Raw genomic sequence first — 25468 nt, 5'->3', positions numbered from 1 at the left:
ATAAAGTGAAAACACTTCATAAATAAACATGTTTCTGTAAAGAAATATATTTTTTAAATGTATTTGTGAAAATTAAACATAAAAATAATGTTCAAACGAACTCCTGTTTTACCTTTAATAATTTCTATAGTTTAATTTAAAATTATATCTCCATCGCCGTTAATTCCGGCCTGGCCCAACCTACTTGTTTACTCTTGCTGACCTTGAAGCACGTGAAGTTAATGCGGTGTTGCAATTTAGGGCTCTGCTCTGAATTTCCCCAATCTGTTATGGCAGTTACGGCTTTTGCTTATTGGCGTGGCATGACAACAGCCGAATGCTTTCAAGAACATAAAGTCATCAGCAGTGATTGACAAGCGCGCTGTCTTCTGCTTTAGACAGTAGTACTACGTGATTGAAGGATGGCTCATATGGCGACACGACTATAACTAAAACCGTGAGACACAACCGATGGTGTACGGGCTAAGCGAATGAAACGAAACCTGTGATAAATGGGTGTAGTTAACCTGACTCACAACGCGAGTGGGTGAGTAAATGTAAGATCCAGTGAATTACAAGTCGCTTGTTTCGTGCAATCTTTTATATTTTGTTGTGAGTTTAACGTCCCTTTCAGCGGCGAGGCTATATGAGACCGGGCCTACAACTTAAAGCTGGATCCGAACCAAATAGGCGTGTGCTAGCCATATAACTATGAGGAAGCACTGTTTCTCTCGTGCATAAACTGACATGAATGTGAAATATAAAGACATGGCAACATAAACAGTCCTCTCATTTACTAAGAAAACTTGGAGCGCCACGTGCAAATGCCAGAAACACTGCCCTTTAGTACAGTAAAATATGTTTAGTTACAAGGTTCATCGTCGCATAAACCAACTGTCCAATTCTCTAAACAGTGTTATTCCTTACTTCCTAAAATCAAATTATACATTATTTAACCACTATCAGCCAAAAATAACTCTTAATCATATTTTTTTAAATACTCGAAAGTGTAATCTGTGTTTGGCGATGTGAAATTAAATGGAATATGTAGGTTGATCTTACGCGTTCTTCTCTTTCGTCACATTGCAAATGCAGGTGAGAGAGTTTGAAAAATATTCAGGCTAAGAAAAACATTGGACACGAGAATGAAAAATGAAATGAAATCTTTCAGTTTAATGTCCCATGATTATGCCCTTTTGGTTAAGGGAGACAGATGATTAAGGCAAGTGAATCATAATGAAAGAATTGGTTGAATGAGAGTGTGGGAGGAAACGGCAGTACCCTGAGAAAACCCACGGACGCAATGTTGCCTACACTGAGAAAAATATTGTAGGTGGCGTACTTAAAAAGGTAGGTTACATGCGTAATTCCTATAGTTTTTGGACTTAACGTACAGCAAAAGTATACCTGAAAACGCATGTTTTATATAATACAGAGTGGCTCAAAAAGTAGGTATACAGTCCAGTACTGATCTACTCATTGCTTTTTATATCATTTCTTATTGTTATCTTATTGTTAGACTTAGTTTATTATTTCTTCTTAATGTCTTTTTTACTTATATATTAACCTCAGAGCAGCCGAAGCAAATGAACCTATAAGCTAGAATGTTATACTTGATCAACGCAGGGACTTTTTTGGGCCTTTCCATCTAGACGTAGTTTCCGTATGAAACAATATTGGCGGTCAGGATCTCACATACAAATGGACGTATATAACATAAAGCTAAGAAATGTAAGTATATGTATGTGATACATGAAAAACTGTTAGATATCAGACATTCTGCGACGGCATGATGTAACATCTAAGGGAATGCGTACGTAGCATATGGATAATGTATGCTCCATACTGATTTCTGTAGTAACCAAGATGATTCCGTATATTTGTACAGTCACGAACATTAATAAATGGAGGCTGAAGCCATTATTTCTTATGGCTCCAACCTCCCTTTATTAATGTTCGTGACTGTACAATATACCGCTGTCCGGAGAACGGAGTTTTCTCAGTGTACCATAAACTTACTTGGCCGAGGATCGACAGATGGACCCCAGGCATCAGAGATAATCACTCTACTACTAAGCCACTGTGCCACTTGAGCACGGAATTTACATAGAATTCAAACCAGTAATACTTGATACCAAAGGTGAGCGCTGTAGCACTCAGCCACCGCATCCGTTACAAAAATCAAAGTACAGAACAAATAATAAGAGATCATATTTTTGAATGAACAGTTGTATCACAATACTTGTTTTACTGATAGGGTAGCTGCTAACAAGGGATATCACCCAATTGTCCGACTCCGATTTCAATGAATTTTTTGTAGCTGATAGAGGACATATATGTATTATTTGTGATGACAGAAATTTTTGCCATGATGCATATTTTCTACTTTTTATAATTTTTAAGAGTTGTGATGTCGTTATTAGAGATTACTGTAGAAGTCCCTTACTAACCTTCTTAAACGGAGCGTTAATGAAAGAACAACCATGTAGATACATATAAGGTCTAGGGGGAAGTTGTATGGTAGATTTGACATTGACGGCAGTCATCTTGAAATACGCCATTTTGAATTAAGGTTAAGTTTTTAAAATGGGAATAGGGTAATATGATACATAATTTCGAGCTAGAATTTATCAGGAAGACAATGGTGAAGCTAGTTTTGAGATGCACTCATTTGGGGAAGAGTTACAGGCATTTAATTGTTCACTTACTACGTGCGAAAGTCTATTGCCTCCGCTTCTAACCTGCGTATTAATGATAATAAGTGGATAAATAATACATATTGTGCCTAGAGGTTAGTGATACGGTAACGATATCCTTGACGGCAGCCATCTTGAAATCTGCCATTTTCAATTAAAGTGAAGTTCGGAAAATGAAAATCATAGCATGTGACACCTCATTTTAACTATTCTATCAGGCCTTGTTTCCATTTTGTACTAATACACAATAACACACTGAGCAAGGCTATGTGATAACATATGAAAAACAGTATCACGTAACAGTTTCAACACAATAACTGTGTCTTCATCAGACTTCCACTCCTTCTGGCTGCTTGGGAGTTGGTCATCACTTATATAGTCTCCGGAGATCAACTTGTAATTAGGCTCCGCCCCTTCATTAAAAAGTAACACTTGTGTGGCTTTCGCTTTCACTTTTTAGCTGCACACGAGTCCAATTAAAAGTTCACTTTTTTCGTTGGATACATTCTGCCTTCTAATTATCCTTATTTTCCTTATTAATTTTTCCTCTTTCTTTCTTCTTTTGATTTCTTCTTCTTTAAGCAGAATCTTCTCCCACTCTTTATTTATCGAGAATCCTGCATTCCAATTCATCACCTTGTCTCCTGCCCTCATAATCTCCCTAGCTTCCTTCCATTTTCTCACCAAAGTTTTGTTCTCTACTTCTATGATCTCTGCTCCTTCCCACCCTATCCTGTGTTTGTCTCTTTCTGATGCTTGTATATCGAATTGTTGTCCCTTTTCAATCTTAAATCATCCTGGTGCTGTTTAATCCTTTCTTGCATTTTCTTTTTTGTTTCTCCTATGTAAATTCTGTTACACTCCGCGCATCCTACTCTATATATTACTCCGCTTTGATCTTTGTCCACTACTGCTTTTCTCTTGGTTCTTCTTACTAATTCAATTAGTCTGCTTCCTCCTTTCCTGTAGTCCTAATTTCTGCTTTCCGAAGCATTCTCTTTATCTTCTCTGTTTCTTTGCCTAGGCGTTCTATTCCAAACATTTTTTTGTTCTTGTCTTCTTCCTCTTTCTTTCCCTCTCTTGCTATGTCTCTTGTGATCTTATCCTCTTCGTCGTATCTATTTCTCCTTAGCTGTGTCCAGAACTTCTTTAAATCGGTTTTCCTCTGTTCTTCATTTGTGTTTAGGTCTCCTATTCTTTCTTCCATGCTTTTTTATGAAATTCTTCTTTGTCCCCTCATCCACATCACTTCGTTTGTGGCAATACACTCCCGCTGCACACTCTTTTTGGTACCAGGAGGTAACAAAACTCTCCTCCTTCTGACTTCTTAATTTTCATATCTAAATAGTTTATCTCCTTGTCTACTTCTATTTCATTTTCTAGTCTAATCCCTTTCTTTTCATCTTCCACGTCCCTTATGAATTTCTCCAGCTGCCTTTTCGTTCCCTTCCATATTCCTAAACAGTCATCCACATAACGGCAAAAACGAAGCAGTCTTTCTCTTCCTCTTTCTATCGTCTCCTTCTCCCATCGATTCATTATTATATCTGATAGTACTGGACTCAAACAAGATCCTATATTAAGTCCTTCCTTCATTTTAACAATCCTATCTTTGATTATGCCGTATCCACCTCATTTTAATAGCAAATTTTTCCAAAAAGCCAATGGTATGCTTATTTTTGTTCTATAGTTAACCAGTGTGAATTTAGGACCGCTTCTATTGTGCACCAAACGTCCATTATTCGATCTTTCAAATTGGCAACACTCCTAATTTTCACCACATGTTTTAAGATTCCAACTGGCACTTTGCAATTGTTACTATGGCTCATGTTTTCTAAATTTATTACATTTTTTAAGAGTTGCGATTTGTCAGTTCATGAATAGTGTTGGGATAAGCATCCAGCAATCTTTCTGAATTTTGAAGACTTGCCATGTAATTATTTATTTCCTATACCTGCCCTTCAAAAACTCGTTTACTGACATGTATAATCGGAAAACGAAACAACTCCAACTTTGCATTCAGGAAATCCCGAAGACGTAGCTTGTACAGTAGATGAGACGAAAATCAAATGAAAATTCACGTAAAAATGAAAGCGAAATATGATTGTTGTGTAAATCAAGGGTCTTTTGTTTTGTTTTATATTTATTTCTTATTGTATATTTATTTATTTATTTTCTATGGCAATTTTTTAGCTATTCAAACAAAAAAGTCATTAGTTTTCTAGCGATTGTTGTGGATGATCATGTTTGTAAGATTTATAATCAGTATTGATCGGGAACTCAATTAAGTTACACCTCTTTATAAACAAGTAATCTGTTTTCATATTATGTTCATGGTACAAACAATGTTTTGGGAACAGTCATATTATGCCTCTTTCTTATTTTCTATGTGATGTAAACATCATTGCTGCTGTTTCTTTAAAATTATATCGTTTGCGCAATATGTAGGATACATTTCTTGATAATTTTGTGTTCGTATAACACCAATTTGTTATAATGTCGTTTGCATTTCTTTACATCACATAGGTCCATAGGTTCTTCATGTATTCTCGTTTAAAATAAATAATTACATTGCAACTCTTCAAAATTCAGAAAGATTGCTGGATGCTTATCCCAACACTATTCACGAACTAATAAATCGCAACTCTTAAAAAATGTAATAAATTTAGAAAACATAAGCCATGGCAACAATTGCAAAGTGCCAGCTGGAATCTTAAAACATGCGGTGAAAATTAGGAGTGTTGCCAATTTGAAAGATCGAATAATGGGCGTTTGGTGCACATTAGAAGCAGTCCTAAATTCACACTGGTTAACTATGGAACAAAAATAAGCATACCATTGGCTTTTTGGGAAAAAATGCTATTAAAATGAGGTGTCACATGCTATGGTTTTCATTTTCCAAACTTCACTTTAATTCAAAATGGCAGATTTCAAGATGGCTGCCGTGAAGGATACCCTTACCGTATTACTTCCCTCTAGGCATAATATGTATTATTTATCCACTTACTATCATTAATACGCGGGTTAGAAGCGGAGGTAATAGACTTTCGCACGTAGTAAGTGAACAATTAAATGCCTGTAACTTTTCCCCAAATGAGTGTATCTCAAAACAAGCTTCACCGTTGTCTTTCAAGATGGCTGCCGTCAATGTCATATCTACCATACAACTTCCCCCTAGGCCTTATACGTATCTACATGGTTGTTCTTTCATTAACGCTCCGTTTACAAAGGTTAGTAAGGGTAATCTGCAGTAATCTCTAATAACCACATCACAACTCTTAAAAATTATAAAAAATAGAAAACATGCACCATGGCAAAAATTTCTGTCTTCACAAATAATACATATATGTCCTCTATCAGCTAGAAAAATTTCATTGAAATCGGAGCCGGACAATTGGGTGATTTCCCTTGTAAGTAGCCGGAATTTTGATCCGGTTATCATATCTTTGCTAACTTATTCCTCTTAATAAAAGAAAGGTTTCGCTAACTACTCACGAATAATACAATTACTAATATTAATATGTCACTGGCTCGCGTTCCCCATGTGAAGTGTTACTAACACCACATTATATATCTAGAAAGATAACCGCGGTGCTGTTCCTATTTCCACTTTCCTCGTTCATTCACCTAGTTATGTAACAGCGGCGCGCGTTGTCCCCACATTCCTTTTCACCGTCCCTGTAACGAACCGTTAACACCAGGTCTGTGTTGACCGCACCCATGGTATTGAAATAACGCCTTAAAGTGGTATCCATAGTAGGACAACTGACTAATCTGTGTTAAAACGGAGTTGCTTTAACACCATCACGTTTTGCTGTGTAGTTTCACAATATGCAATGCAAATGATTTGTTTTTTATATAATAATAGTAATAATACCGGAAATATTATTATTATTATTATTATTATTATTATTATTATTATTATTATTATTATTATTAAGTATTATTATTATTATTAAAGTGTGTTAGACAAAAGTCAATTGCAAAACCGGTAATACCAGGTCTGTGTTAACCACAATACCGGACCCTTGGTATTGAAATAACGCACTGAAGTGATATTCATGTTAGGGCCAAAGACTAACCTACACCTATATTAAAACTGAATTCCTTTAACACCATCATGTTTTGCTGTGTAGTTTCAAAATGTAGAACAGAAATCACTTGTTTTGCTATTATTATTATTATTATTATTATTATTATTATTATTATTATTATTATTATTATTAGTAGTAGTAGTAGTAGTAGTAGTAGTAGTAGTAGTAGTAGTAGTAGTATTAGTATTATGTATTGGATAAAAGAGCATTGCAGAATCGATTATATCTCTTATACACTGTTATTATCTGCTTTTTTCGTATCCTCATCCCATGTTAACACCATCACTAGCTCTAAGCAAAGGTTTTATGTTATTGGACATCATAAAATGGCAGTAAAACGGGATGTTTAATAGCATAGTAAAAATATAGAACAAAAAGATCGTTATCTCTAGTACATAATCGCATAATACGAGCCAAATATGCAGTAAAGAAGGGAATAAATTAAATTTGATAGAAATTACTACCAAAACAGCGGAACGAATTTCAGTAATTTTCACGAAATAAATGTTGAAGTAACGGTAATTAACGTGTATTAAAGGGCATCGCTTCACAAAACTTATATCTAAAGGTAGTATGCTGCTACATAACACACTATGAACTGTCATAATTAATTACATCTTATTGTCAAGAAAAAGTCATTGGGAAACAGTGTCTAAAAGAATTGTCCATAAGGGAAAGGTCTTTAATTTAAAAAACTCTTAAAGATTACCTGAGTGAGCGATGAAATTAAGCGTCTATGTTCTTTATTCAAACTCTTTCCCCTCAAGACCTTTTCAGTTAGGATGACCACACACCACCCGTAGATAGTTATTATAAGGTGAAATGGTTATAATTTATTGTGTCCTCGAGGAATGGTGGCTCAAAAACTGTCCCCTACATTATCATGATTTCTCCAAGATTATTAAAGATAATCTTCCAAACTTTGCACATCAAAATTGTAATCATGATTCAGATGGTTCTAAATCGTGACGAATATGATTGGTTAAGTTCGTGATGAATAGTATCTCAAAAACTGTCTCATACATTACCATGGGTTTTTCCAAAACAATTTAACATGAAATATCCAAATTTTTGCATACTCATAGCAGTTTCGTTCGATGTTTTAGTGCAAATAGTTATGAGGTTATGAGCAGCAGTATAAAGAAATAAAGGCTGAAAATTTGTGGAATATCTTGGCATCAATTTCTTCAACACTATTTCAGCTACGTTGTGCAAATTTCGCACATTTACGCTGTTGGTAGCTCAACTCAATTTTGTTTCTCACACAGATTTATCCCTTGTGAATAACGAAGCAGTTGTTAATTAAAAATGGAATAACGTCCTTGTTCATGTACACTCATGTCCAAAATGATTGTCGCATACCTATAACTGTCTTGTAAGAATAAAATTTGATAATGATTTTGCAGGGTACTTTTAACACTGATACTATGTGTATAATCGGGAAATGTATATTTGTGGTAAATTTCATAGGAAAAGAATTATAAATACGAAAATTAGAATGAATAAAACAAAATGTTGCTAAATGGACAAGAAAGTTTTATTTTCGTTTTATTGTTCTTATTTACTGCTCTTTTGACATGAAATTTTCCACATACATGTCTTTGCCGATTATACAAATACTAGCATTATAAGATATATCGGGTGAATTCATTATCAAATTATATTCCTAGAACAACATATTTATAGACGTGCGACAATAATTTTGGACATGAGTGTACATTTAAAACGTTATTATTACTCAGTTAATAGTTTTATTTATCAAAACTAACAAACAAAAAAATGGTTCACCCCATTAATTGCAGGACGGCGAACGAAATGATATGGTATTTAACTCCGTAAAACTGTAATATTCTCTATTCACTTCAGTCTTCCCAAATTCAAAGTGTTCTGTTTTCTGTATTAGTTACTGATAGTCGTGCGAGAGGAGTAGTGTAAACAACATAGTTAACAAAAAATGATCGTTAATATGATAGGAAAGAGTCACTAAGACACAGCTGGTTAAATTTATTTCCAGACGACGTGGGCACGTTTCGTCAAAACTATTCATCAAATGTACACGAAGTTTCAAAGTGAATGCTCAATATTGGAGACCACGCATTCCTTATGCTTTGTCCACTCGCCACGGAACATCTTGCTATGAACGAGAGTCAATCCTCCCTTGGGACGTGTTCCCTCCAATAACTATAAAATGGTTTGTGCCTCCCCTCGCAATATTTCAAGTATCTTTTGTCAACTATCACCCAATAGAGGCTCAACTATACAGTAGTTTTTTACGTTCACAAGGCAATGTTAGACAAAGTGGATATGAAAAAGTAACACGAAAGTTTGTTTCCAATTTTGAAAAAGGTAGTAAGTTTTAGGCCCTATGAAGGTGAATGTGGGCAAAATTGTAAAGTAACAAACTGTTTTTGTTTAGATAGCAAGCAACAAAGCGAATTTGATTTAGCTAAAAAAAAACGTAATTTTCAACTAATTTTTTAGACATACATTGCTGAGACTCATTTACATTTAGTTTCAGGCTTCTAGCCCTAGAACCTGTTTTCAAATCTTTATTAGTCCCGAGTGTCAACTTCACAGTACCTTCATCATTATTTTGTTTTTGACACACACTTGATATCATTTAAGTTTAACTAAAATTGTAAAACAAACACGAATTTTACTGTTTGAATAATAAAAAAAAAGACTGCAAAGTGTGTTTGTTGTTTTTAGTACCACATTTTCCCCAAAACTAGACTATCAATGTAAAAGCAATACACAAAAACGTTTAAGTTTTTGTTTACTTTTTAAGTCAAAATGTTTTAAAATGCAATGTACGAAGACTGCTTTTTAATTTTCCGGGTAAAAAACCCAGGATCCCTCGCTTTACTGGTAGGTATTTTATACACCCCAGACACTCTGGTAGTCTGTCGCCCACAAAGTTTATGTGCCCCGACACCAATTATGGATGATTGCTTATGTAACAAGAAATTAGGCTGTCTTGTCTCGAAAAGATGTAGTGAAAGTGATTTCTCGTCTCGAAAAGTATTGGAAGAGCTATCATTTTTTGTATCTGGTCACAAAAATTCTATACTTTCTCGTTTCGTGGGAAACCCTGCATGCAAGTTTTCTTCGCGATGGAACAAGGTGTCCCGGAAGTTGTAGCAATACAAGGCGGAAGAGGAAAGAGTTCTATATTTTTTTTCAATATATTGTAATGTACCACGTGCTTCTCTTTATAAACAACAACCATGTGTACCTTACGATGGAGTACTACAAGTTGCAGACGATAGAGACATCAGCGAAACGTACAGTCACATGACGGCGAGAGAACAGCAGCGCCACCGCCTCCCGGAGCGCCTATATAACGGAGAGGATTCAACGGACAGTCAGTAGTATGTGATTGAAATGAAATCTTTGAGTTTTACGTCCCACGGATATGCCGGTTAGGCTAAAGGAGACGGTGATAATGAGAGATGAGTGAAATGAAGAAAGTGGGAGGAAACGGGAGAACCCCGAGAAAACCCACGAGCACGGTGTTTGTCCACCACAAAGTTCACTTGGCGGGGGCTGGGATCGAACCCGGGACCCCAAGCACCAGAGGTGAACGCTCTACCACTGAGCCACCGCGCCCCCCTAGTATGTGATTGGTCAACCCCTCCTTTAGTTTGCTCTGAAGCTCTAGGAGATACCCAATCCAAGCCTTTAGTTTGCTTCGGAACTCTAGGCTTTCCTTCCTGCCGCTTAGCTTGCTTCGGAGCTCTGTCCGGATTCCCAACCTCAGTCACTTACTCGTAGTTTGCCTGAAGCTCTGTGATTCTTAACCTCCTCTCTGCTTGCTTCGAAGCACTGAGTATTCCTAATCCACTCCACTTATCTTGCTGTTGAGTTCTGTGGAGATCCTGCGCTAGGCTGCACGGCTCTTGGGCCACCTTTTCTCTACCTCATATTGGAGAAAGATATATTGTAGTACTTCTGTAAATACTGTTTGTAGTGGATGTTTATAATAAAATCCGGCAGTGGGAAAGATTCCAGACATAACTTACTCTAGCAAGCTCTACCTACCCCTTCACAAGGAGAATTTTACAATATATATTAATGACTTCGAGATTACGTTGCATCATCACAGGAAAATGGCTGAATCGTTTGAAATGAATTTTTGAACAAATTTAGTAGTTAGTTTGGACCGATCTTTTCTTCGTGTCACTTTTATTAAAATGTCAGATCTAATTGGGGAATGGTTACTAAAACTGTACGCCAAAGATACAGAAATGCACAAACCTCTCATCTTAGCGAGATGAAAGTAAGCATAAACTCTTCGTTAAAAGTACGAAGTCTCGTGTTCCAACGTACTCGTAAAATTTAACTTCTCGGGTGCAAAAGAGCTATTTTCTAAAATATCTTAATTTCTCTAATTAGAATTCTAATTTACTAAGCATCATTGTTAATTTCATATTTCAGTTTAAAAAGTTAAACGTATCATCAGTTCATATTATTATTAAACAAACAAGTAGTGCTTAATTATGAACGTGTCGTCATTTAGAAATACAAATCCAGAATATTAATATTTTATAAATTTGCGACTATTAAAAATGATTATACAAAAATTTATTGACGGATTTCCGTGACAGTTTATTAAAATATATACTCCTGAAATAAGAGTGCATAAGTCTTACCGCCTAGCGTCTGACGCCGATAAGAACCATGTCACACGAGCGAGAAGGGGTGTAGCCAGTTGCATAGGAAAATCAAATATGATGAACTCGTCAGGTAGAACGATTTCCGGGGAAGAAGCATATCTTCTGATGGAAATGATGATAATGTGTACTCCTGAAATGAGGTTTACCCCTTATATTCACTATTTCTTACCTGTAAATGGGATGGTGCATCACCTGCAACTTATTTTCATCTAGCCATTGATTTTTCTGTAAAAGAAAAGAAACCCAAAATAAATAAATACATAAATAAATCATTGCCAAGTGTCAAGTTCTCTTCTATTTATAATTTCCTCAATATTACCCTCACAATGCAGGTAAATAGTGTGAAGGGCTTAACAGAAAAAAAGAGTTAAACAAATTCTTAAAGGAAAATGGAACATATAAACACATTCACTTCTGCATTATATACTTGGTCCGAGCGTTTAGCCTAAAGCCAGAATCTAATCATCATAGTACTCAGTGTCAGATATTACAGTCTTGCTACATATACAGGATAGCGCGGAGCCGACGGACACATTTCAAAGTTGAATACTGCCCCGGCGCGATAGCTTGGAGTGGATGACGAGTGGGAGAGTGGAAGAGAATAGGATACGGTGAGCAAGTGAGAAGGAAATAGAATTTTCATTTCATTAACCCTTAATAGTCATCTTTTTTACATACGCCAAAAGAAACATGGGTGAATTTTCACCCATGAATCTTAAATGTTACATTTAAAAAAAATGGAATCTTTAGGTTTTACGTTCCACGCATGTGCCGATTAGGCTGAAGGAGACAGTGATTATGAGAAATGAATGAAATGGCGGAATGAAGAAAGTGGGAGGAAATGGGAGAATCCCGAGAAAACCCACGCACACGGTGTTTGTTCACCACAAAGTTCACTTGGTGGGAGCTCGGATGCCCGAAACCCCACGCACCAGTGCACAGTAGTCCGAAACGCCGCAAAACCTGCGCAAAAATCCAAAATGTCAAGTACTGGAGGATGGAGTATGAGTAGCATACACGTTTAGTCCATACAATAGTGCATTCAAAAACAGCATTAAGTATTTTTTAAATACGAATAGAACGAACGTGTAGAGAAGTAAAGTTTGTGTAATGTGTAATTAGAAGTTTGCTGTACAGGAACTGGAAGCAATACTACAGCACCACTCAGCGTCTCCGTTTGAGAACACAAGTGAACGTAAAGGGAAACCCCATGAAACAGAAACTGTAGGGAAGTAGCAATGAGAGAGTGTATATAACTGCTCTCCAGAAACGAACCTGGAGGAATAATGTCATATAAAATCTTAGCATATAAGTAGTAGGAGAAATGCACTCTAGTGGTGATAAATCATTGAGTTATAAAAAAAGTACCAAGAGGTACCAGTAAGATTCCTGCATGGGTGTGAAGGACAACATGTATAGGTAACGTACATAACAAAAATTGTTGCACATGTTTGCACATTTTCAGACTAGTCATCTGTTAACATGTGTCAGTACATAAAACAATGCATAATTTGACCCATACTATATCCGCACTGTCATACTATATTATGACTGTCTTGACACGTTTCGCTTTTCATTTGGTCTTTATCAGAAGGAAGATAGGTGGATTACTAAACCGCACGTCAATCGCTGTACTTTCGAGGGAAAATGGTTTGAGAACAGTATGCATTGGATGTGCAACAGAGGAAATCGCAGTCTAACGTAGATTTTCTTTTTAGGCCTAATTGCTTTGATATTGTACACATTAGTCATTGTGATTATACCCAATGTGCTTTTTAAATTCAGAAATTGATGTTTATTATCTGCTTTTTTCAGGAATAATGGCGTTTAGGCCTACCAGAAGAGACCTTTTTAACGTAATGCGGGAAAAGGCAGGCAAACATCATTCTGAACAAAAAGGACGCTTGGAAGAGTACATTATAGGAAAGCTGCGAATTCAGGATAATGAAGAAAAGTGCAAGGAGATAAAGACAGCTATCAAATTTTTCTGCACCAAGATTTTCCAGCGACTAGATAGTTGTTCCAGAATGGTTCATAGGTTTCTTGAACGATATTCTGATTGGTTTAATGCACATGCAAAGTTACCATTTCTGGAGCTGGCAACTGAAGCTGAAGAAAGTGCAACTACGTCTGGCAGGGGGAGGTCTGTTAAATGTTTTCAAGAAAGTAATGAATCTGTTAAGAGGAGGAAAACCGTTGAACTTCGTGAGTCGTATGGTTCTGACTTTCTGTCTTATGCAACACAAATGAAACTCCGTAAAGAAGGAAAGATCACAGCATCAAACTTGGTGAAAGAAATAACACTATCTTCGCCAACAAGACCGAAGAAAATAAAGAGGCTTGGAAGACTGCTACGGCTGATCAGCGAATGGTATTTTATACCCCAGATGAAGCCTTGTCACTAATAGTAGAAGCAAAGCTTACCAAACACCAATACAACTTACTTCGGACCCAAGCTCAGGCGAAAGCTGCTGACCTGTATCCTTCCTACCACCAAGTTCTGGAAGCAAAAAAAGAACGCTATCCTCCGTCTGTCTCTGCAACTGACACTGCAATTGAAATCAGTCTACAAGATCATTTAGATCACACAGCTAACCGACTTTTGCAAGTTCAGATGGCTGTTATCACTCAGATGGAAGAGAGTGAAGTAAGAAATCTCACCCTTTTCTGTAAATGGGGCAAAATCCCAGGCCATCATCTGTACGCTTCTGCAGACCTCTGAGGCTTCACTTTTTTAAAGAAACTCCTCAAATATGCAACAAAGAAAAGGAGTACATCGAACAGCAAATTTCAAAATCAACGGGTGTGACGTGTGGAGATAGACATATTTCTGTCACTCATCATTTGGTACTAACAATGGTTGATGGCAAGGTATGTAACGCTTTAACGGACACATCATCGTGTCTGAGATGTTACATTTGTGGTGCTCTCCTGAACGAGATGAATGGCATGACTAAGGTACGTAAGAGACATGCTAATCCATTGCATTTCCAATTTGGGCTATCAACACTTCATGCATGGATTCGGTTCTTTGAATGTCTTCTTCATGTCAGTTATCGTCTTGACATAAAGAAATGGCAGATCCGTGGTCAGGAAAATATCAACAAGGTTGCACAAAGAAAGAAGGACATCCAAGAGCGGTTTAAACAACAAACAGGCTTATTGGTAGACATACCTAAACTTGGCGGAAGTGGGACCACTAACGACGGAAACACAACACGCAGATTCTTCGCTGATCCAAAACTGTCTGCAGAAATAACAGGCATAGATGAAGTTCTAATTCATCGCTTTTCTTCCATCCTGCTCGCCATGTCTAGTGGTTATGACATAAACGTGTCATCATTTCAGAAATATGCACAAGAAACTGCAGAAAGATTTGTCAACCTTTATCCATGGTAGTACATGCCAATATCTGTTCACAATATTCTTATCCATGGCTCCGATATTATGATATCTGCTCTACTGCCAATTAGGCAGTTATCAGAGGACGCTCAGGAAGCGCGACACAAAGATGTCAAAAGCTTTAGAGAACACCATACCAGAAAGACATCAAGAACGGAAGGAAATGTGGACCTCTTTCATCGGTTGCTTTTAACATCAGATCCTAAGCTACCCCATAAGAAGCTTGCTACACTTTCTTCTGATGTTCTTCAGCTACTCATTTCACCTACACAGCAGAAAAGTACATATGCATGTAGTTCCAGTTCTGTGGACGTAATGGATACACACCTCTCTGCAGACAGTTCTTACAGTAGTGATAGTGAATAAGGTAAAGTAAGTAGGTCCAAACTTCTTAGATACATATATATCTATTTTTGTTTATTTCTATTCATTTCGCCTATATGGGGCCACGTGCCCAGTACCTCCCCCATGGCTACGGACCTGGTTCTGGACATAATTTACGATTTTTTTTGTTGGGTTTATGTTATAGTACCATGTTTTCCACATAGGAACAACATACACCATGATTTGAATTTCGCTCACACAATCATGCCTTTCGGACCACTGTGCAGTGGTGAACGGTCAACCATTAAGCAACCGTGGCTCCCAAAAATGTTACAATATTATTGTATATTTTGAAGTATTTACTTGAGAATTTATGAAGCAATTAAGAACATATTTTCACTTAATGGAATCAAGAAAAATGAACTCAACGGCAATTGATGACTTATCATACTGTCTGTGTTCCTTGTTAACTACTTTTTTCCAGCCGCTGTCATAACCTAGATTTTTGAGTAATTCAAATTCTAATCACACTGTAATTTCTATGGATGGCAACACTGAAAATTCTTCCGACTCATATTTTCGGGTGTAGAATAACATTATCTATTACTTAGGTAAGTTACATTTCATTATCTCTTTTCACTTACGAAAAACTGTCAAAAGAAAAATTGTTAGCTTTTGAAAAATATTTAGTAGTCTGCCCCTTAAGTCTGTCGCCAGAGCTGCTGTCTCTGTTGCTAAGCCTCTGGCAACAGCGCCTCCAATACTCCACGTTATCTACCCAACTGTCAGAAGCCACCTTTCCTTGCGCACACAGTAGTATAGTATAGTCCGCTTTCGTACCACTTTCTCAATTAGTATGTCCCCTTTTTTTTTTTAACTAGTTCTTGTACTTAAACTCTAAGTACGCTCGTTGAAGTAACGAACGTTTTATTACTCTAAATTATCTCGTTGAAGTAATGAATGTTTTAATATCTCTAATTGAAGTACAAGGGCCCATTTGTACTTGAACTTACACAAGATTACGGCTTTTATCGTTACTTCAGGAACAGTTACTGTCCCTAAGACATGTAATTATCTAACTGCGTATGCTTATATTAGCGTTGTTTTGACATTGAAAGTATATACAGTCTCATTACTCTGTCACCTTTTTGCGTAAGTAACAATGAAAGTACTTAGTTTTCGTACTTAAAGTGTAAGTACAAAAACTAATTACAAAAGGGGACATACTAATCGGAAAGGGCGTACGAAAGCAAACGATACTACTTCCATGGTCTAACCTACTTCTTAGGTACGGTTACTAACTTTGAAGAGCAGGGTTAAGGTCCATTTTTGTTCTGCTTTCACATTACTCTCATCTGGGAGAAAATTGTATAAAGAAAGTATTTGAAGTTTGTATGTCGTTGTCCGAAAGCTGCTGTTCATCTGGCGTGAGTGATCTATGGTCTGAGCTACATCCCTGGCGTTAATAGGTACGGGTACTAACTTAGTAGAGCAGCGTTAAAATATATTATTGTTTTGCTTTCCCACTACTGTCATCTGTGTGAGAATTCTATAATGTATTTGATGTTTGTAAATCATTGTCCGAAAAGCTGTTGTCCATCTGAGTGTTCTGTGTGGTCTACTCCACTTCTCTCACGCTGATAGTCATCGACTCTATACTAGTACAAGCAGGAAATAGTTATTTTCCTGTGGCTCAAAATACAGTAATATAATAAATTAGATAATAGTGATCTGGTGCACTGAGGCGGATCCGTTTTCATCGAAACAAACTGAAGTAGTTCTTTGCCAAATATATTCCACCCTGCCGCCACTGATCATGTTCGACTTGATGGCCATTGGTATGGACCATTACAGTTTCCACTGCAACAGACTGTTGCAGTTGTACCAGATATAATTATTGTTTCCAGACTTTCCAGAGTTCAAAAATTCCAGTAAACCATAAAACTATAGTCTGAACTCTTCTAACAGAAATATTCTGGAACGGAGTATTATGAACAGCAGAATTCACAGCCACCACGGTACAGTAGAAACTCTCAGTGACGTGTTTAGGAGTTGTTTAGAGATGATTGGTTGCTACAGGATTAATTCCTAAGTGGATGTCGAGACGTATAACCCCTAAGCAATGTGAACAAGCGTTGGATTTGTGCACAAGTCTGTTGAAATGTTTTAACAAGGGGAACGCATTTTGAGAAGTATGGTTGCAAGAGATGGGACCTAGGTGTTTTTATATGAAGCAGAAGCCAAACATGCGTGTATAGGATGCCATCTATCTTCTTCATCGAAACACAGTAATCTGAGAAACAGGCGACCTGCACAGGACGTAGTAATGACGTTATTCTGGGACAGAGAGGATGTTATCGGTAAGGATGTCTTGGAACCTAGTGGAAAGATGAGCAGTGCTCACTTGGGCTGCCTACCAAAGAAGAGTTACGCTTCTTTCATCTTAAAAATAAGTCATGAAAGTAAAGTCTCGAAAAGTGTAACATTTTGTATTAAAAGACTCATCCCATGGGCAACCTTAAAACTTGGTGCAGGATCCAAAACAAGTTTAGGGAAGCTATTCGACGAAAGAGAAAACATTCTATACGGCAATATTGTTCCGAACCGTGATAACGCCTACCTGCACATGTCAATGGAAACGACAGAGACCACTGGCAAAATCGAATAGTCAGAGATGTCGCACCCCCCTTACAGTTCTCATTTCTCCTACACTTGTTTGCTCTTCTCAAAATCAACCTTTATCGGTAACATTTCTAGAATGCAGAAGACATTAATATTTCTTGTGAATGCATGGACTAGAAAATAAATTCAGAAATTCTTTCAGAGTAGATTTCAGCATTCGGTCAGACAAGTGATCGGTAAATGTATCAAACTTCTGAGCTACCGTTCCGTTTTGAAATCTTACTGTGAGTTACCAACCAAAAGAACTACCATTAAAAGCACACCTTACATTTGGTTATTGCCTATACACTTACATTTCTCGTAAATACGAAATCAAACTCTGTTCAAGTTAGCAAATATCTAATATACACACGAAAAACATAACGTGCACAACCCCACGCGTGTACAATCAACTGTGAGATGAGGCTGGCAATGGCAGTTGTGCAGGAGAAACAAGCAGTTGCTGTTGTCAGCACCCCCTGTCGTTAGCGTCAGCTCAGTGAAGGAATCAAGGTTAGCCAACCAGAGCGTTAACGCGATCTACCGAAAATGTACCCACGACCTTCTAGTAGCTCACGATCGACGGTTTAGCGATCACTAGGTTGGACGATGGTAAAAGTGTATCGAAAGCAAATGGCTACATTTTGGATAACTTTAATAGGTATTCAACTTTTGTGTCCTTTTCCTAAGAAACTTTCCACATCATCCTTCTTTATTTAAAACTTTTACACCACAGGAGATATTACCTTCAGATGACCTTCATATTTTTTTTACAATTAATTAATTAAAATGCACATTGCGACATCCATATGATTTTTTTTTCGAGCGAATTCTCTGTGTTGGTGGTTGCAAGAAGTTCTAATGAAACGCGCCAACCGGGTTTCCCCTAATAGGTTTAAAATGACTACCAGTAGTTTATTCAACCTTGAAAGCTTTGTAGGACTTCAAAGAAGAAAAAATGCCATTAGTGCAGAAAAGTTATTTTTTCTTCCCGTATTTCACGAAAACAAAAAAGAAAAGCGTTACTATGGAAACAATGATTTAGTTTTTTGTCTTCTTTTCCGACGAGAAACAATCGGCACTCGCAGAGCTCTTCCAGGAATATCTTTTTGGACTAAGACTCCAAAGGTCCTCACTCTTTATCTTCTTTCTTTGCGGAATAGATTAGAAACTGGGTCCAAGAAAAAGAAAATACAAAAAAAAAATAGCACAAAAAATACCTGCAGGAGCAATCAACAGAAGTTTAAAAAAAAGAGCTTGGATGCAGCCCTCGTTTATTTCTCCAACAGAACAATTTTCATTTTCGTTCGTTCTTTGGATTGTTTCTTTGGGATTCATAAAAAAATAAAATAAAACAGTTTCCTTTGCCTTCGTCGGATCCAAGGGGGAAAGTTTGTATTGTTGAGTAAGATCTACTTTCTTTTGCCTCCAAGGAATTTCTGTAAAGTTAAAAGTTCCTGCAACCCTTAAACTATTCTCTGCAGCACATCCTGCAAAAACATACTGAAACGAAGGTCTATTACACACGATCTTTTCATCCAGGGCCGGCTCTACGATATATGCAACACGTGCGTTTGCACGGCCCGACAAAATCTGTAATAACTATATTATTTAAAATAAATATTTCTGGTTGGAAACAGATTTCATGATGATTAGAGACCGGATGTTAGGCAAAATGCCTATTCTTTAATATTAAAGATATGATCGAAAATAACATTTTAAAGTTTATATAGGGAGTTATAGTTTCGATTTAAGCCATTTTTATTTTGCCTATTTTGTCTATTTCGACCTTTACTACCTAAATAATTGCTTTAGTGCCTAATGTTGCCTATTCTATGCATTTACTTCAAAATAACCCTTCATTGGGATAATATATAATTTATATAATATAAATAATACACACATATATACGTATATTACGTATACGTATACATATATATTACGTATATATATGTACGTATATATTACAAACATGTGCTACAATATATATACAAGGTGAACTTCAAAGATGTGCACATACTTCGGAAGGTGGTTAATGATATCAAAAGAAAACAAAAAGTCCTCTTGTATTTTGTCGAATTCCGTATCGTGTACGAGTGATAGTGATGCCAACTTGGAATCGAAAATCGAATCTTGACAATTGGAACGGAACAGATAGATGTGCACATACGTTGGGAGATGATTCGTGACAAGAAAAGAAGACAACAAGTCCTGTTGCATGGTGTCGAATTCTGCGTCGTGTACGAGTGACAGGGGGTACCAACTTGGAATCGAAAATCGAATCCTGACAATTGCAACGGAACCGAAAGATGTACACATACTTCGAGAGGTGATTCGTGACATGAAAAGAAACAAAAAGTCCTCTTGAATGTCACGAGGACATTATTTTTATGTCCTCGTCAATTTTTATGTCTCGTTCCAATTGTCAGGATTCGATTTTTGATTCCAAGTTGGCCCCCCTGTCACTCGTACACGACAAGGAATTCCACAACATGCAAGAGGACTTTCTTTCTTCTTTTGATGTCGTGAATCACCTCCCGAAGTATGTGCTCATCTTTCAGGTTCACCCAGTATATATGGAATGCATAACAAGCTTCGTTCTTATATATACAATAAAAGAAAATATTAACAAACAAGTATGTTTCTAAATTCTTTGAACATTATCTATGACTTGAATCTATTTTTTAACGGTATTGAGTATTTATCTTCATTATTTCGAGTTACATTTTAGTGCCTATTTTACTGCCTATTTTTTTAATTTTTAGTGCCTATTTGCCTGCCTATTTTCCAGGTTTTTAGTGCCTAAACATCCGGTCTCTAATGATGATGGTAGCTAAATTTATACAGCTGGCCTTCTATTTGAATACTACATTCATAAATCATGTTTAGTTCACATTAGTTTAAAGTCACATGGACAGTGCTAAAGCAAATGGTCGAATAAATCCCAACATTAATTGCTTGATTGTTGTCAAATACAAGAACTCAATCCTCGAAAAGTAGCAAACCCCTGTTCCATTTAGTTGGTTACTGCAGTTTTGATATGAAAACTAGCCTTGTCTTTGTCATAAACAAGCTCCTTGTCATTGCAGGTGGAAACAAGATTTTTTAACAGTTGTAGAAGGAAAATCAAGAAATAAAGATAAAAAATGCTAGTTGCACTGGAATTGCAAACTGGTATATTGAGATTGAAGCTCGATATTGAATTCCATAAAAAAGGTTACCATCTTTGCAGATGTGTTTGCTTTACCTTTCACTAACATAGTAGAATATTATTTAAAGAAAAAGAAAAAATACAGTATGGAGTCGAAAATCCAAACTAATTGGGACCACAGGTAGTTCGGATTTTCAAATTGTTCGGATTTTCGAAAATGACCAAGAAATTGCCATTTAGGCTTAAATATAATGTATGGTATGCTCTTTTATCGATACAGTGGTTATAAAGTGTATACAGTAATTCCAATAAAGTACGTAAACCTACTTACATTTAATGTTTCTGAAGAACCTGCTCGTACACTAAATTACACTGTTCTTGTAACTCATACTTAAGACTTGTATAGGCATAAGGGAAAATAAAAATGTGTATGACAAACAATTACATATGGATGAGCTTTTGTAAAACCACTGACTTCACACAACGCCGACGGCAATCCTATTGTTTGTTTATCGCTAGCGCTAAGACAAAATGTAAAAAGTATCTAGGAACCGCGTTCGGATTTTTGACATTCGGATTGTCGACGTCCTACTGCACAAGGAAATTGTATTTGTTGTGTTTAGGACTTCTGAGTGCGAGTGTGCTTTCCCTCCCCTTCGTTGTTCAGGGGATTTTAGATTTGAGCCTGGGAAGGTTTCTTCCATGTTTCTCGATCTTTAGTTTCCTTTTTCAACTCCCAATATTTTCTTCTATTTTTCAAATAATCGATCAGTTGTTTTCTTCGTCTTTCTATTCCTCGCTTTTCTTCTATCTTTCTTTCTATGGCGATATGAAGAAGACAATTTCTTCGCAAGATATGTCCAATCCAATTGGCCTTTCTACGAAGAATGCTGGCTAGAAGTGTCCTCTTCTCTCCTATCCGTTTTAAAACATCTTCGTTTGTAGCTCTCTCTGTCCATTTTACCTTCTCCATCTTTTTACACCACCACATTTTGAATCTCTCTAAATACTTCTTCTCTAACTTCCGTAAATTCCAAGTCTCTGAACCATACAGTCCAATGCTCCATACATAGCACTTGACCAACTTCTTCCTAAGTCCAATATTGAGCCTGCTAGTTAAGAGTGATCTTTTCTTGTTGAATAATTCTTTGGCTGTAGCTTTCCCTTCCCTTATAGCAGGCCATATTTAGTTTTTTATATTTTATCTTTTCAGGTTTAGTTTTAATATTACAATTTAATCTTTAGTTACAAATCTCTCTACATACTCAGTTTATCTAAAAATATATCTTAGCGCAACAGCCTCACACGGATCTGGACTTCCCTAGTAATGCTGTTGCCTTTGTTGACAGCTTTGACCCCACACGTGTCCCTGGTTTTCATTTTCCGAGGCTGGTCCAATCTACGGTTTAGGTGAAAATTTCTAAATCCACTGGGGATTAACAGCGGATTGCTCGATTGACAGTCGGACATTCTACTGGCTGACATACAAGCCAGACCATCTCAATTTGTCTTGTAATTTACAGAAGTGTTATGCATTTTTTTTTTTTTTTTTTACCTACTAGTACATTTTCAGTTTATTAGATATATAGCTTGTAAATTTCCCTGACTACTTATATACTTCCCTGATTTTCCAGAAGCAATTGCCGTTTAATAACTTTCCAGGTCTGTAGTAACCCTACATAGGGATGCGCACGAGACGAGTCGAGACAGGATTTTCCTGACAAAATTCGAGTCGAGACATGGCTCTTCCAATAGAAAAATATACATTTTTCGAGTCGAGACATCACATATTTTCGAGACAAGACAGCCACAAATTTTGTCTCGTGCGCATCCCTAACCCTACACTTACGAGTTGTGGCACAGTCTTCTAACCATAGCGTTGATCCGTACCAGGTCAGTCATGGGTTACATCTCATCAGCAGGACCGATATTTATCTCTGACGGCAAGACGAAATGAGCGAATATCTACCCAGCAACTGTCATCACAGCTCGCAAAAGCATCACGGGCACGGGTTTTAAGGCAAACTGTATACACGTCGGCTAGGTCTCAACGCCAGACGACCCTTAAGATTAGGAATTAAGTGTCCAGACTTTCGGCATCTATGACCATGTTAGCCCGTCACGTATCAGAGATGACGTATCTCGGCGATCACACTATCCGAGGAAAGGGAAGGAAGGAAGCGGTCTGGGATTTCCATGTTAGGTACCATCCCGGCACTTGCTTGGAATGAGTGAGGAAAACCCAGGAAAACCTCAATCAGACTGGTTGGCTTGAAAAAGTTTTACACTTTTTCGACCGAGTGTTCCCACCGGGAATCGAACCCAGGACTGCTCGCACTAAAGATGAGGGCGTTAACGACTCCATGAAAAAAAGTGTTGCCGGTGTATGCCCAGTTATCGATTCGTGAATGGTGCACCAGTAAAACTACCATGAATGTTCGTGCTTCTCTGTAACTGCCTTTGCTCATCCTGCTCCCTATGTCTGATATTCTGGTTTATTCAAAATGAAAGAAACATGTAATGACGTCAGAGAGCATACAATTGAACATGATTGTTAAAGGCAAATTTGAAACGTACAGTTAGTTTTATGCCACCGACATCTATATGCCAAGTTGCACTAGAATACCGCCTCTAGGAAAAGCAAGGTGCCAGGTTTGGTTGTAGGATAGATGGGTTATCATTCGTTCTCACCAGATGGTGCTAGCATTGCAGCTGGTTCCTTCCTGTTCTGCCTAATGACCATCTAGCACTTTGTAACACAATTTTAATCTAATCTTATCTTTAGACAGAACAGGAATTCCTGTTCTGCCTAATTCTTTCCAAAGGTATATTTAGATTTGAGGAAAATTTGGCTCTAGTACTTATTTTCCCTTGAATTTCAAATACCATTCCAGAACATTTTAAATTAAATTCTCTGAAATGGGAATATATATATATATATATATATATATATATATATATATATATATATATATATATATATATGGTGTTTTGCTGTTTTACCTATTCCTGTTTCGCCTACTAGCCTCCAAGCAATATTGATCAAGATTTCTACGTAATCAAGATTGTAGGCGAAACAGGAATTCCTGTTTTGCTTATTCCTGTTTCGTCCACTGTTAAGATGAAGGGATATTTTTGAGTTTGGGATTCTTCTTGGGAATTTTATTTTTAATACGAACAACAACAGTACATGTACGTACTTTCACTTTTACCAAAAATCATCCTAGCCAGTTGAAACAAATATTCCGCTCTGATTGGCGTTTCACTTGAATGGAAACTTTTAATGAACTACTGGGAATGTAACGTGTGTGCTAGTGTTGTGTTGAACTCCGTGTGTGTCATATAATTAGAATAGAAGAATATAATATTTTTTCATTGCCATTAAACAACGAATGTTGTAATACTAGACAGCGTAAAAAATATACAAAAATCAGATTGTCATAACTGACATTTTTATTCGACCTCATTAAATACTATAAATAACATTATTTACAAAAAAAAAAAAAGTGCTTTACATTGGTTTTCGAAATCGACATTACACATTTTTTGAATATACAGTATATTGATAATACATTCTAAAATTTGACGCCGGTGTATTTATAGCTTCTTAGGTTGTATTTAGCCTAACATGTGGGGTATTTAAATCATCTTTACGTTTTGTATTATATGAGTGAATATTATTGCGATAACCAATACCATCCTGATTTTCTCTAATGTGTGTAATGCATCTAAAAAACATACAAAGAAGGAACTGTCATGATCTGAATTTCCTTAAAGAATGGTCTACATGATACAGTATCTGGCAAACGTTTTATTGCTCTTATAGTTTTGTTCTGCCATTGGAAGATAATTTGAGCACCCTATGAATTACCCATAATAATATACCGTAGTTTAAATGACAAAGAAAGCATAATATGCTGTAAGAAGCACGGTTTCAATAACTGTTGTCCTTAGTTTGCGAATTATAAACAATATTCTGGATAGTCTTTTACATAAATTTTCACATTCCAGTTTAGCTTTGGATCTGTATATAGATAGATTCCCAGAAGTTTTACAGAATGGCATGCATCTAGATCAGTCACGTGATTACCAAGATAAAAATGAATGGTTTCTGTCTTAAATTCGTTGAGATAAAGTGTTATACTTTAACCATGTTGATGGCATTGCTAACGTTTCGTTATTTTAACTCGTACTTAGAAGTCGTGTGTCGTCAGCATATAAAACAGATTTACAAGGTAGAAAACTTGGGAAGTCATTTACATAGATAAGAAAAAGTAAAAAATTTAACACACTTCCCTGAGCCACCCCTGATGTTACATTCTAAAAACTTGACCTTTCATTTGCAATACGTACAGCCTATCGTCTATTAGGAGTTCATTAATGAGAACTCAATTCCCCTGATACCATGATAATATAACTTTGCAACCAACGAATCATGTGATACTGTATCGAAAGTTTTGTATCAGATCTAGCAGTGTTGTACAG

At 36.7% G+C, this 25468-nt stretch overlaps 1 protein-coding gene across 1 annotated transcript in view; it reads right to left on the bottom strand.

Annotated features, from left to right (window-relative positions):
- LOC145674663 (uncharacterized) overlaps window positions 1–25468 on the bottom strand; it is a 583703-nt gene that overhangs the window by 225676 nt on the left and 332559 nt on the right. Inside the window, exon 4 of the mRNA XM_081744885.1 lies at window positions 11615–11670. Within this exon, the coding sequence (XP_081601011.1) occupies window positions 11615–11670 (56 nt within the window). The remainder of the gene's footprint in view (window positions 1–11614; window positions 11671–25468) is intronic.

This window comes from Thermobia domestica, chromosome 17, assembly GCF_964235325.1.
Source record: "Thermobia domestica chromosome 17, izTheDome1.hap1.1, whole genome shotgun sequence".
Lineage (NCBI taxonomy): Eukaryota > Metazoa > Arthropoda > Insecta > Zygentoma > Lepismatidae > Thermobia > Thermobia domestica.
This window is presented reverse-complemented; position numbering and strand designations above follow the sequence as displayed.